This window comes from Phascolarctos cinereus, unplaced genomic scaffold (assembly GCF_003287225.1).
Source record: "Phascolarctos cinereus isolate Bilbo 61053 unplaced genomic scaffold, phaCin_HiC Scaffold_4;HRSCAF=312, whole genome shotgun sequence".
Taxonomy (NCBI): Eukaryota; Metazoa; Chordata; class Mammalia; order Diprotodontia; family Phascolarctidae; genus Phascolarctos; species Phascolarctos cinereus.
The window spans coordinates 231,935,444-231,948,954 of record NW_027555847.1 but is presented as its reverse complement, the minus strand read 5'-3'; the positions used below and the strand labels follow the sequence as shown (position 1 = coordinate 231,948,954).

The 13,511-nt window shown below is 39.7% G+C and overlaps 1 protein-coding gene across 1 annotated transcript in view; it reads right to left on the bottom strand.

Moving 5' to 3' along the window:
- TRPM6 (transient receptor potential cation channel subfamily M member 6) overlaps positions 1 to 12,790 on the bottom strand; it is a 197,616-nt gene extending 184,826 nt beyond the window's left edge. The window contains exon 1 of the mRNA XM_021008567.2: positions 12,159 to 12,790. Within this exon, the coding sequence (XP_020864226.1) occupies positions 12,159 to 12,176 (18 nt within the window). The 5' untranslated portion in view covers positions 12,177 to 12,790. The remainder of the gene's footprint in view (positions 1 to 12,158) is intronic.
- Between the last annotated feature and the right edge of the window lie 721 nt (positions 12,791 to 13,511).

Sequence of the window (13,511 nt, the reverse complement as noted above, 5' to 3'; positions counted from 1 at the left end):
GATTATAATTGGGTTAATTATTTCTGTACTTTCTGCTGTTGGCTACATTTCTGAACAATTCTTGTTGCGATCAACTAGTCTTTGCTTTGGCTTCTCTGCTATGGCTCTTGGGGTAATAATGGTGATTCTCCTAAAAGAAAGGAATTTTTTGAAACCTTTAAAAGTTGCCCAGCAGAGTTCAACCTAAACTTCTACCATGATGTTTTTGATGCCAATTTTTTTTAAATGTTCCAGAATGAAGTTTTAAATATTAAAATGATCCATTTTAAATAAACATTTCAGTCTTTAGCATCAAAAAAAAAGCCATACTGGTCCTCCACCATGCTGATCCTTTTGTCTCAGCAGTAAATTCCTCCAAATGCCTTTTGACTTTGCAGACTTCAACACCATACCCTCTGACAGTTACCTTCAAGTCCACAGGACGTCAAGTTCAAGATATCTAAACAGGCAGTTGGATATGTAAGACCGGTTCAGAAGAGAGGTGAAGGCTGGGCAAGCAGATCTGAAAGTCATCTATGCAGATAATCAAAATCAGGAGAACTGATGAGATCACTAAGTGAAACAGCACAGAGACAGAAGAGAAAAGGGACCAGAAAAGATCCTTGAGGTTAGTGGTACTGAACTGAATATCCAATAAGAAGAGAGTGGTCAGACAAGTAGGAGGAAAACCAAGAGAGGAGTATCAAAGACAGTGTCAAAGATTGCAGAGAGGTCAAGAAGGTCAAGATGAAGATTGAGAAAAGGCCACTGAATTTGGCAATTAAATCATTAGTAACTTTAGAGAGCAGCTTCATTTGAATGATGAGGTTAGAAACCAGACCACACAGTTGAAAAGAGAGAAGAAAGTAGAATACTTATTGTAGACAGCTCTCTCGAGGTTAGCCACTAAAGGGAGGAGAGATGTAGCAGGGATGGCTGAATCAAAGTGAGGGGTTTTTGAGGATGGAGGCGCAGTCTATGTTTGTAGGAAGAACCTCAGTTTCTCTCTCATAAGGTGAGGTGAGAAGGGTGATTTTCATTGCTATCACTCACGCAAGAACCTATTTTGCCTTTTGAATTTGGAAAATATATAATAAGTGAAGGAAGAAAAGGTATAAGAACAGACCCTTTCACCCTAGACAGGGTGGGAAAAATGCAAAAAAAAAAAAAAACTGAACCAAAGGCATTCTCCCAAGTCCCTTCTGTTTAGAGACAGTTCTTTTGTCCTTCCTGAGAAACAGACTCCACAACTCATCAGCCTGGCCTGACTATTCGAAATATACTCCAGCCTTTGTCTTAGAGACGTGTTCCTAGACCATCTTTTCTTGTACAAATGAAATCAAAACCAGTGAAGCAGGAGAGGAAAATTTCCTGCTGAACCATGCAGCTCAAAACTACGCTCAGAGAGAATAGAGAAATGTGTTGTTAGTGTCCTATGAGAGATATTACTTTTCTTCTCTACCAAAAAGTGGGCAAGGCAATAAGTAAATAGATGGATGAAGATAGATACATAGATAGATAAAAGGAGAGAGGCAGACAGATAGATAAGTTCTACACAAGGTGGGGGACTACTGGTGTGGAACACTGCACGTACTGTCTAGCACAACTGATGGCTTAGCTGGTTTTGCTGAACTACTTTCTTTTTTTCTTCTTTTAATTTTTTATTACAAAAGAATATTCACTGATTATGGAAAGCGGAAAGGATATGTTAAAAAAATAGTGTGGCGTCATAATAAAGAGCATGAACAAAATATTTTTAATAATAAGTAAATATAAATAAAAAGACCTGTATACCTGTCATCATCTTTATTCCCAAAATCCAGGTTCTAAATTTTTCATGGAGATAATTAGTACTTCAGAATGAAGGTCAAGAGATGGAAGCAAAGACCTTAAAACAAAGTAGATGCCCATTGGTTGGGGAATTTTTGTTATTCAGTCATTTAGGTTGTCTCTGGCTCTTTGTGACCCCATTGGGGGTTTTCATGGCAAAGACACTGGAGTGGTTTGTCATTTTCATCTCTAGCTCATTTTCCACATGAGGAACAGAGATAAAACAGGGTTAAGTGACTTGCCCAGAGTCACACAACTAGCTAGTGTTTGGGACCATATTTGAACTAAGGAAGATGAAGCTTCCTGACTCTAGGCCTGGGACTCTATCCACTGCGCCACATGGGGAATAGCTAAACATGTTGTGGTACATAAATATGATGGAATATGACTTGGCTGTAAGAAATAACACTTATGATGAGTAGAGAGACTATGGAAAGACTTAGACGAACCAATGCAGACTTAAATTAGCAGAGTCAAGACAATAATATATGCATTGACTACAACAATGTAAATTGGAAGAACAGCAACCACAAAACTACAAAAAACAAATATGGCTTCAAAAAAGAGGTAGGAAAAGAGACCCTCTCTTGCCCCCAATTCCTTTGCAGAGGTGAGAGGTCCACAGGTAGGAAATATGACATATATTTTCAGATATTTTTTTCAATATATTGCTTTGATTTTTTCCTCTTCCTCTTTTTATTTTATTTTTTTCTTTAAAGAAATTCTTTGCCAAAAGGAATGACTCTCTGGGAGGGATATAGGGCAAAATCTAGGCAATGTTAAAACAAAAGATGTAAACAAGAGTGTATTTTTTAAAAAAGAAGACTAGCCTTACCAAGTAGAAGAGGTTCATGACCAGCTTGAAAGGTGGGCAGGATAAGGGAGGGGAGGAGATTTTCCATCACAGTAATTACCTTTGAGAGCATGCAACATGGCACCCATCAAGGAGGGCTGGCTCTGAAGGGAGGTCAGTATGCCAGACCCTTGGGAGGGTACATATGTGGGTGTGAATCCTTGCTCAGCCACTAACTACTGTCATGACCTTGAGTAAGTCACTTCAACTCTCTGAACCTGTTTCCTCATTGCTAAAAATGAGGGAATTGGACTAAATGATTTCTAAGATATCTTCCAGCTATTAAACTATGATTCATTAGTTATCTCCTTAATCACAGAAGGATTATGATCACTATCCATTAATGTAGTACTAGCACTTTTAAAAAAAATCACACAAATCTTTGAAGCAGAGCTATTACTCTAGAGTTTTTAAAACTGTACTTCATTGTGTGCACTTTGATATAAGGCTAAATCTTAAATGGCAGAGCTCTGAAACAAACAAGATTATGTTGTAAACAATTATTGGAAGCCTACTTTGATGGGATTTCATATATATTATAAATTAGGGAAGAGAATAAGCATTTTTAACATAGCAAGTGCCAGGTACTGTGCTAAGCACTTTTACAAATATTATCTAATTTGATCCAACCAATAGGTAGGTGCTGTTATTGTTCCCATTTTGCAACAGAAGAAACTAAGACATGTAAGTTAAGTGACTTGTCCAGGATCACATAGCCAGGAAGTTTCTCAGGCTGTATTTGAACTCAAGTCTTTTTGAGTGCAAGCCCAGTACTCTATCCACCTTTTTACTAGCTGCCTCTAGGGACAGTCAGGGATTCATGGAGAGAGAAGTCTTAATACATTCTGTGACCATGAGCAAGTCCGTTGAAGTTTTCAGTGCTCAAGGCAATTCTTTGAGACTATAAATTGCAGAGAAGGTACCAGCTTGCACTGGTACAGGGAGATTTTTCATCTGGGAGCTCTTTATGCCAATGACATCATATGCCCAGTCCCCATCGGGGCCCCTATGAATTAGGGAGAAAGATGGCCAGGCATAGTGGATACAACAAAGAGGACCTCAGTTAAAGTCCTGCCTCTGACGCTGGAGAAGTTACTTAACCCCTAAGTGCCCCCCAGGCAGCTCTCTCAGACTATGAATTACAGAGCACTTCAAGATATGTTTTGATACCAGGAAAACAAAACAAAAACAAACAAACAAAAACCCACCACAGACCCAATTTAAAAAAATACTATGCAGTGAGGATATTATTCAGAAATAAAAACACTCAGCTCTCCAGAGACATAAAGTGAAAACCATTTATATTGCCCTCCCGCAAAATGGGTAGGGAGGGTACTATCCATGGGCACTTGCCCATGATGCCAAGCTCAGCAAGTTGTGTTTCCAGAGGCAGGCAGGCTACTACTTCTGTGCCTTCCCTTCCCTAGCAAAAGACAAAAGGTAGAGAAAGCCTGACAAAAGATCAATTCCAGTGAACAATGGAATAAGGTTTATACAACAACAAAACACTCCTAACTGCCCCAAGATGTAGGTAGTACAGCTGTCATTATCCTCTTTTTATAGATGAGGAAGCAGAGGCTCAGAGACTTACCGGACTTCAAAGGGCTAAGTGAACCTTGGTCCTCAAATCCAGGTTTCTTTCTTACTAAACATCGCACTTCTTGCTGTCGGTCTTTTTTTTTTTTTAAACTGGACGTGGAGTTCATTGATACAGGGAAACCCAAGTGAGAAAATCCCTCTATCAATGCAGTTCTACAACTATTCTGCAATTTATAATCTTCAAGAATTAGTTGCCTGGAATACTTAGATGCAAGTGACTTGCCCAGGGTCAAATTAGGCTGCAGTATCTTAAATCTTACCTATTCAATACACTAGAGATGGCTGCCTCACACTCTAAGGTCTAGGAATGGGTAGGGGTGGGATTTGTGATTTCCTTGCTAAAGGAACCTGCTGCCTGGATTAGAAAATTCTCTTACTCAATCCAAGTCAGCACCTTCTCTACAATTTATAATCTTAAAGTAGATATTTCTTAATTGTTTCTGTTTCATAGACCCCTCTGGTAATCTGGTGACACCCAGAAACCCCTTTTCAGAATGTTTTTAAATGCCTAAAATAAGATCCACAAAATTACCAAAGAAATCAATTTTATTGAAATGTAATTATCAAAGTTTGTTTTTTAAATTCACTGCCCCAGGTTAAAAAGGTTCACTTTAGGGTTTGTTCTCATTAATTATAATCAACAACAGCTAAATTCCCATCACAAAGAATGTTTTGCATTGAAAAAATATATACTTCTATATTCCAAAGAATGCCCCTTTTAAATTTTCTATAGGCTTGGTTGAGTGTGAGGAACAGAGTGTAGCCTAGATAACATTCATTCAAACATAACAATGAATTAACTGCACACTGTTAGCATCACAAAAGGAGAGAGAAGGGTTTACCAGTAGCCAACAATCTCTAGCAGAGCTCTGCCCTTCCTTGGTTTTGTCTCCACGTTGCAATTTCCAAAACTTTTTCCGCCCCAAAGATCTCACTACTTCAACCAAACCCAACTAAATTTCCAAATTACTCAACAAAACCAGAACCAAGACCCAGAAGGAAGCAAGAGAACACATAGAATGCCCACCCTGGTTCCAAGGACTCCCTTTTCCTTTCCTTTGCATTTATATAGAGATGAAAACGATTGACTGTGAGGATTAACTAGATTGATTTCTTTGTTTTTGCAGACAAGGAAGCTGGTCCCCACAAGTGAAAGGGCTTAAAACCATACTTTCACATTTGATCTCAAAGATCAGGTAGGCAATCTCTAGCCATCAATTAATCAAAACTCATTTTTAGGTGTTTAATACAAGTTAAGCACAGAAACTACAAAGACAGCTCTTCAAGGAGCCAGCATTCCATAGGGGACACAAGGCATTTACAAAATACTCAGTAATTTGGTGAGGGAGAAGGAAGTAGTTATTAGAGGGAGGGGATTATGAAAGGCCTGGTTAAAGGAGAGGTGGAGCTTGATCTAAGCTTTGAGGAAACCAAGAATTCCACTAGGCAGAGACAAGGAGAGTGCAGTCCAGATATGAGGGAAGATTGCCTGTTGTGGTTTGTGCTTCCTTCTAGAAGAAGACCATGACCTCAGGAAGGTGAAGTCATGACTTACAAGTGAGCTGGATTTAAGTGAAGGAGGGCTGTGCAAAATCACCAGCCTCACTCTCTCCTCCAGAGCCATCCAGGTCCAGTAGCTATAGATCAGGACAATGGAAGATGGTCCCAGATGCAGTGGGAGACTCTGGCCTTTTTAAACTAAGGTCTTTCCCAGTTAAATTTGTCTGGCAAAAAAAAAAAAATGCCCATTCGTTGATTAAGCATAGGTAAGAAAGGAGGCAAAGAATGGCCTCTTTTACCTAGAGTCAAAAAAATAAAAATTAATCTGGGAGGGGAAGGCCAAGCATGAGGGACAGTCTGTGGCAAGGCAGAGAAACAGAAGACCAGAGATTCAGTGTCCTTGTGTAAAGAAAAGCAAAAATAGCCATGTGGCTGGACCATAGGGCTTGTGAAGGGGGTAAAGTACAACATGTTGAGAAAGGTAGGTACCTGGAACCAGGTTATAAATCTGTTTAGTTGTTTCTGTCATGCCTAATTCTTCATGAATTCATTTGGGGTTTTCTTGGCAAAGAGATCAGAGTGGTTTGCCATTTCCTTCTCCAACTTATATTACAGATGGGGAAACTGAGGCAAACAGGGTTAAGTGATTTACCCAGGGTCCCACAGCTAGCAAGTGTCTGAGGCTGGATTTGAAGATGTGTCTTCACCACCTAGCTGCCCCAATACATACAATAAATATATCATGTGAAATGTATTCCTTTTAACAAACTTCCAGTCACTTTTCCCTTCACTAGTTGGACTTGATGACCTCTAAGTTTCCTTCCACCTCTAAATCTGGGATCTTATCAAATCTTTTTGATTTTCAACCAAACCTAATTATCTTTGTTGTTGCTATGCCTTTTTTAAAAAATAATTAATTTATTTAGTTTTAGTTTTCAACATTCATTTCCATAAGATTTTAAGTTTTAAATTTTCTCCCCCTCCATCTCTTCCCCTCCCCAGGATGGCATGCAATCTGATATAGGCTTACTTATACATTCATATTAAGCATAGTTGCCCATTAGTCATGATGTAATGAAGAATTAGAACTGATGGGAGGAACCACAAGAATGAAGCAATAAAACAAAACAACAAAAGAAAAGGAGAGCAAACGGTATGCTTCCATCTGAATTCAGATTCCATAATTCTTTCTCTGGATGCGGATAGCATTTTTCATCATGAGTCTTTTGGAGTTGCTTAGATCCTTGCATTGCTGAGAAGAGCCAAGTCTATCAAAGTCAGTCATCGAACAATGTGGGTGCTACTGTCTATGTTCTCCTGGTTCTGCTCATTTCACTCAGCATCAATTCATATAAGTCTTTCCAGGTTTTTCTGAAGTCTGCCTGCTCATCATTTCTTATAGCACAATAGTATTCCATTACATTCATAAACCACAACCTATTCAGCCATTCCCCAATTGATGAGCATCCTCTCAATTTCCAATTCTTCAACACCACAAAAAGAGCTGCTATAAATATTCTTGTACGTGTGGGTCTTTTTCCTGTTTTTATGATCTCTTGGGGATACAGACCTAGAAGTAGTATTGCTGGGTCAAAGGTCAGGCACAATTTTATAGCCCTTTGGGCATAGTGCAAATTGCTCTCTAGAATGGTTGGATCAGTTCAGAACTCCACCAACGATGCATTAGTGTTCCATTTTCCCCACATCTTCTCCAACATTTATCATTTTCCTGTTTTCTCATGTTGGCCAATATGATAGGCGTGATGTGGTACCTCAGAGTTGTTTTGATTTGCATTTCTCTAATCAATAGTGATTTAGAGCAGTTTTTCATATGATTATAGATAGCTTTAATTTCTTCCTCTGAAAACTGCCTGTTCACATCCTTTGACCACTCATCAATTAGGGAATTGCTGTGACTTTTTAATGGTTCACTTCAGATAGTGCTAACTTCTTGCACACCAAAATCAATTATGAAAAAACCTCCAAATTTCAACAGTCAGAGAAATGTGAAAGTCATCTAAATGCCCACAGATTGGGGAATGGCTAAACAAATTGTGAAATATGAATGAAATGGAATATTACTCTGCTATATTATAAACATGATGAATACAGTCTAGCATGATAAAACTTATGAACTGATGCAAAGTAAAGTACGCAGAACCAGGAAAACAGTAAACACAGACTGAGACAATGCAAATGGAAGAACAACAACAAAATAGTCAAAACTACATGCTACAAAAATATAAACCAAACTTGACCCCAAAAAAGAAATATGAAAAGATATCTACCGTGCTTCTTTGCCAAGATGAAGGAATCATGTCAATTCAAGTGAAGAAGCATTTATTAGATGTTTATTATGTGCCAGTCACTGCTTTTAGAGCTGGAAATACAAATAGAAGTAGAAAGGAAGACTCTCCGTCCTCAAGGAGCTTACATTCTAATGGAGGAAGACAATATATAAAAGGAAGATAAAAGGAGGACAGAAAGGTGGAATATTTGTAGAGAAATTCCAGAGTGCAAACCAGGAAAGGAATGAGACAGGGCTGGCCTGGGCAGCCTCCTTAAATACCTCCCTTTCTGGGGAGACTTATCCAATCAGAGGCAGAGGTTACAGGATAGGTGGATACTTCTGATGCAAATTCCAGGTATGGCTTCAGCTTCAAGATAAAAAGCTGGGCATAGGTGTGGAATATCACATATAAAAACAGACTTTAAATTCTGTTTTGTGGAATTCATTTTTTTCCTTTCTCCATACTTTATTATAAGAGACAGCCCTCTGGGGTGGGGTAGGGAGGAGCTAGACATAAGGTTTTACATTTATACACCCACATTTTCATATATACATGTAAAAAATTATTTTAAAAATGAGCAGAAAAACAAAAGTCCAGTTATCAAAAGGCAGTAATCACAGATATATACCTGTTGGCAGCCTATTCATAATGCTGCAAGCCTCACCTCTGTCTAGGCATGAGAGTTAGCCATTTAAAGGAAAGGGAAATACCTCATTCTGACTCCCTATGAATGTTCCTCACCTTAGCCACACTCTCTCCAAGCCTTCTCAAAACTGAACTGGGTGTTACATTCTTTATATGACTGCAAATTGGAGAGGACCACAGTGAGTTGGTTTACAATTCAAATTTTTTCAAGGCTAGTACCTGATTCTTTTTGGAATTTGTCCTGAACCATTTACTCTCTGACTGCTCTATAAAATTTTATATTGCACCCTAGAAACTTAACTATGTGTTATCAAGAGGATTATGACTTCTAGAAAGGAAATGAAGATCAAACAATAGTATAAACTGAGGCGATGTTTATGAATAATACTACATATAAGAATAAAATATGGCATTGAATGGCAGCTTTCTGCTTTCAGGATAGTTGACTTGTTGTCGTTGTTTTAATTTTTAGGTAAGTTGTTATTTTTTCTAAAAAGCTAACTTTAGGGGCAGCTAGGTGGCGGAGTGGATAGAGTACCGGCCCTGGATTCAGGAGCACCTGAGTTCAAATCCGGCCTCAGACACATAACACTTATTAGCTGTGTGACTCCGGGCAAGTCACTTAACCCCATCGCCTAGCCAAATATAAAAAAAAAAAAAAGAAAGGAAAAAAAAGCTAACTTTATGCTTTTACACTTGTGGCTACCTTTTCCATCAATGCAGATTCCAACCCATCCACATTTTCTCATCTTAACCATTTTTCTCCACATCTCTCCATAAATCCTCCATAGAAGTAACCTCCTAGCACAGCTAAGATCTTCTGGATCTTTTTTTATATTTTATACACAGTGGCAGCTGGATGAGTTCATTGGATAGAATGTTGGGTGTGGAGTCCAGAAGACCTGAGTTCAAATTTGATATCAGACACTTAATAGCTATATGACGCTTGGCAAGGTGACTTCCCTTCTGTTTGCCTCAGTTTTCTCAACTATAAAATCGAAATAATACCTCGATAAACCCTACCTCGAAGGGTTGTTGTGAGAATCAAATGACATAATATTTGCAAAGCACTTAGCACAGTGTCTGGCACATAGTATGGGCAATATAAAACAGGCTTCTTAAAAAAAAGATTTCATAGCACTAATTTAATTAAGATAAAAATGGAGTGAAATCTGTGAGACCTAGCAAAGACTGCAGCTAAGAAAACAACTTGGAAAATAGTGCCTATGATTACACAAAGGCAATTATATTGCACTGAATGAATGAATAAATAAAAATGTTATTGTCTGTTATGTACCAAGCCCTGGGAATATAAGCAGAAAAGCAAGACAGTCCCTCTGTAGTTGGACAGATTTCTTCGGAGGTCAATCAAAGCAATATTCAATAATCTAATTAAAGCATAGTAGAGTATGCTCATGATAACCTGGAAATCCAGCCCCACAAATAATTTTTTTCTTAATCTTGCAAAAAAAGAAAAACCATGAAGATCATGCATATATATGTGGATATTATATATACATACAATGTACATATACTTATATATGTATATAGCTCTCAAGAAGCTCGCCCTCCAATTGGGAGGGTTTAACACATAAAAGAAAGCTCTAGAAAGGTGAAAAGCAGTATTTGCAAAATTATGTTCATTACTTTTGAATAGAGACCTTTGCTGTCTTCACCCCCCAGTAGCTGATCACGCCTGAAGGGGAACAGAATAAAGTTGACCAGGAAGGTATCTAAAGGCAGCCCCAATCCATGTGGAAATTTGGGAAGACAAGGGAAGAAGTGGACAGAAAAGACAGATGGTGATGTCAGTTGGCCAGGCCCAAAATTCTGTAGATCAAGTCAGCAGGTCAGATGACTGCTCAGGGGGTCTATTAGCCATTGAGTCAGAGAAGTTGAGAGGACCTTAAGGATGCAATGGCACGGCAAATAATAAAGTGGGGGAGGGGTGACTCTCATTCCATCCAAGCCATGTGAGCAAACTCTTATCAATTCTAGAGAAATCTCAAATATCCCCCAAAAACACACATCTCAGCAAAGATTTCACACAGGAGGAGGCAGACAGAAAACAAGGTCAACTCTAATTCCCTGTCTCTAGGGAATCTACCTCTAGTCTATCATCAATATTTATATGAACACAAATATGAAAATATACATGGGTCCAATCTCGTAAGAGACAGCTCAGGATGGTAGGTAGAGATTCAGGAGTCAAAAAGACCTAGTTCTTCTGACATATTCTGGCTGGCTGCTTAAACCTAAGTAAATCACTTAAAACCTCCCAGTGACCTCATGCAACTCTCTAAGCTTCATGGTAGTTTAAAGTATTCATGGGTAGAGAAAGTTTCTGGAAGGGGAGCTCCCTGCATTGAAGAAATCACAGATGAAAAATATGTAGTTAACACATATGTATAAAATATTGTATACTAAAATAATGTTTTCGCTATTAATATTGTATGTACACATATGCATACATAAATGCATGTATACATATGTAACATAAGGTGAAAAATGCCTGTATTCGTGGGGCTGGATTTTCAGACTTAGAGAGCACACTTTTTCAATTAATTAGATTATGGATTATTGCTTTAATTGACCTCTGAAGAAATTAATCCAACTTTAAAATCTTTTTATTGTGATTCGCTTTACAATAGGGACACACATACACACACGAAAGTATGGGCTCAGGTACTGCTAGTTCTTAGAGTTGGAAGGAATCTTAATTTACAAGTGAGGAAACTGAGGCCCAGAGAGGTTGAGTGACTTGCCCATGGTCACAATTTGTTAGCAGCTGATCATTCATCCCATGGTACCACATTTCCGGACTTTAACAAAGTAAACTTTTAAGATTTAGTTTTACTGTTCTGAGTCTAAGAGTATCGGGAGGAGGGAAAGCAAACCCAGTCAGGGCACTCAAATTATGGGATTCAAACCCAAGTCTTATGACTCCAAATCGGGGGGTCTCTCCACTGCTCCACTGTGATTAACTCAAAGACAAATAAACATTAAGCTGAATCTTATTTCGAATTCCAAACAAGCAAAATTTCATCATTATCATTCTTATAACTAGTATTTCTTGATATGTGAGCACCTGCCTAACTTAAAATTTACAAGCCACAGTCGCTAGTGCAGCAGAGACACTTCCAATTCCTTACAGTCTTCTCTCAACCCCAGCATCTGGTTTCAAACCCGCTTCCTGGACCCAAGCTACACGATCCCGGGGTGGGGACTTGAGACCCGGGGCTTCCCCTTCTCCCCTTCCCTCCCCAAGCTTTGCAGCCACTCGCTGAAAGACTCCCAGCTGAGCAGGAGAGCTGCAAAGTTAAGAAGAGGGTAGGGTTACTTCTGGTTGAGTGACTCCCAGAGGAGCGCCCCGACGTGAAGCTACTGGGGTTGCAAACCCAACTCTCCTCAAGTCCGCCCTCCGCCCAGTTCAGACTGGATCTCCAAGGACCTGGGATTACCTCAAGCTGAACTCTCATCGCGTCAAGGCAATCCGGGTTTCTCCTTAGGTTGGTGTGATGCGCAGGGCTGGGAAGTCCTGCCGTACTGGAGACTTGCCGCGTCTCTCCTAGTCTCCTTCTTCTCCTCCCAGTAGAGAAAACAGAGCAATCCCCACTTAACCGAGATTCCAGCCTCCAGGGCTCTCTCCACCTGCAGCCAGCTTCCTTCTCCTGGGACTTGTCTTCACACGCATGGAGAACAGTGACTTTCCTTTCATATTTCCTTTCAGCTCTTCAAAGCTTCATGATCTTGACTCCTCTCTGTCCCTCCCTTTTCCCTCTTACACCTCCCTGACCCTTCCCAGGGCACCGCCGCTTTCGGGATTTTCTCCAGCAGTCGCTCTTCTAATTTTTGTCCTTCCTGGAACCTGACCCTGACCAACAGTTCTTAACCTTTGTTTGTGTCATGGACCCCTTTGGCAGTCTGGTGAAGCTTCTGGGACTCCAGGATCACATTCATTGCCTACGTTAATAAATTAAGGAAATGCTACATTGCAGTTAGAAGTTAGTGGAAAATAAAGATGTCATTGTGCCCCCCATTCAGTTTCAAGCTTCCCCTGAAATCCACCTACGGTTAAGAACTCCAGGTTAAGAACCCGTGCAACAGGGTTCCTCAAATATTAGCTTGGTCCTGGCAGGCAGGGTCTCAGACGTCATCACCAGTCTTCTAGGTCCACTCCTTCCTCTTTCTTCCCAGATTCTCCACTTGGCCTGGGGCTGCCTTTAAATACCTTCCACATCAACATACTTCTGTTTACCTTCAGGCATAACAAACTAATGAGGAGCGAAACTGCAAAGGTTTCTCTTCAAAGGCAAAGGACAAAAAGGGCAAAATACTGCTTTTCGCTTTGCCCCACCTGAACAACATTATGGATCTGCTGTGGTCTCCTGGGCTCCTTTGTCCCTAAAATGGAATCAGTTGTGAAGGTGTTGAGGGTTAAGTATAGTGCAGTGAATAGAGCTCTGGATCTGGAACCAGAAAGACATGGGTTCAAATTATACTTCAGACACCTGCTAGCTGTGTGACCATAGGCAAGTTATTTAACTAGATATAGATAGAGAACTGTCTTAGTTTCCTCATCTATAAAATGAGGGGATGGGCCTTGTCCCTTCCAGCTCTAAAATCTATTAAATATGGTATGTACTACACCATGGCACCACTTCCCATCCATGCCTTCCTCTTTCCTCACCTCCCAAAAGTTGAGTTTGGGCCCTAAATAATCTCACATTTACTTTAAAAGATTTGTGAGCCCTTTACCAGCTCATTCGATCTTCACTGTTGTTCAGCTGACTCCTACTCTTTGTGACCCCATT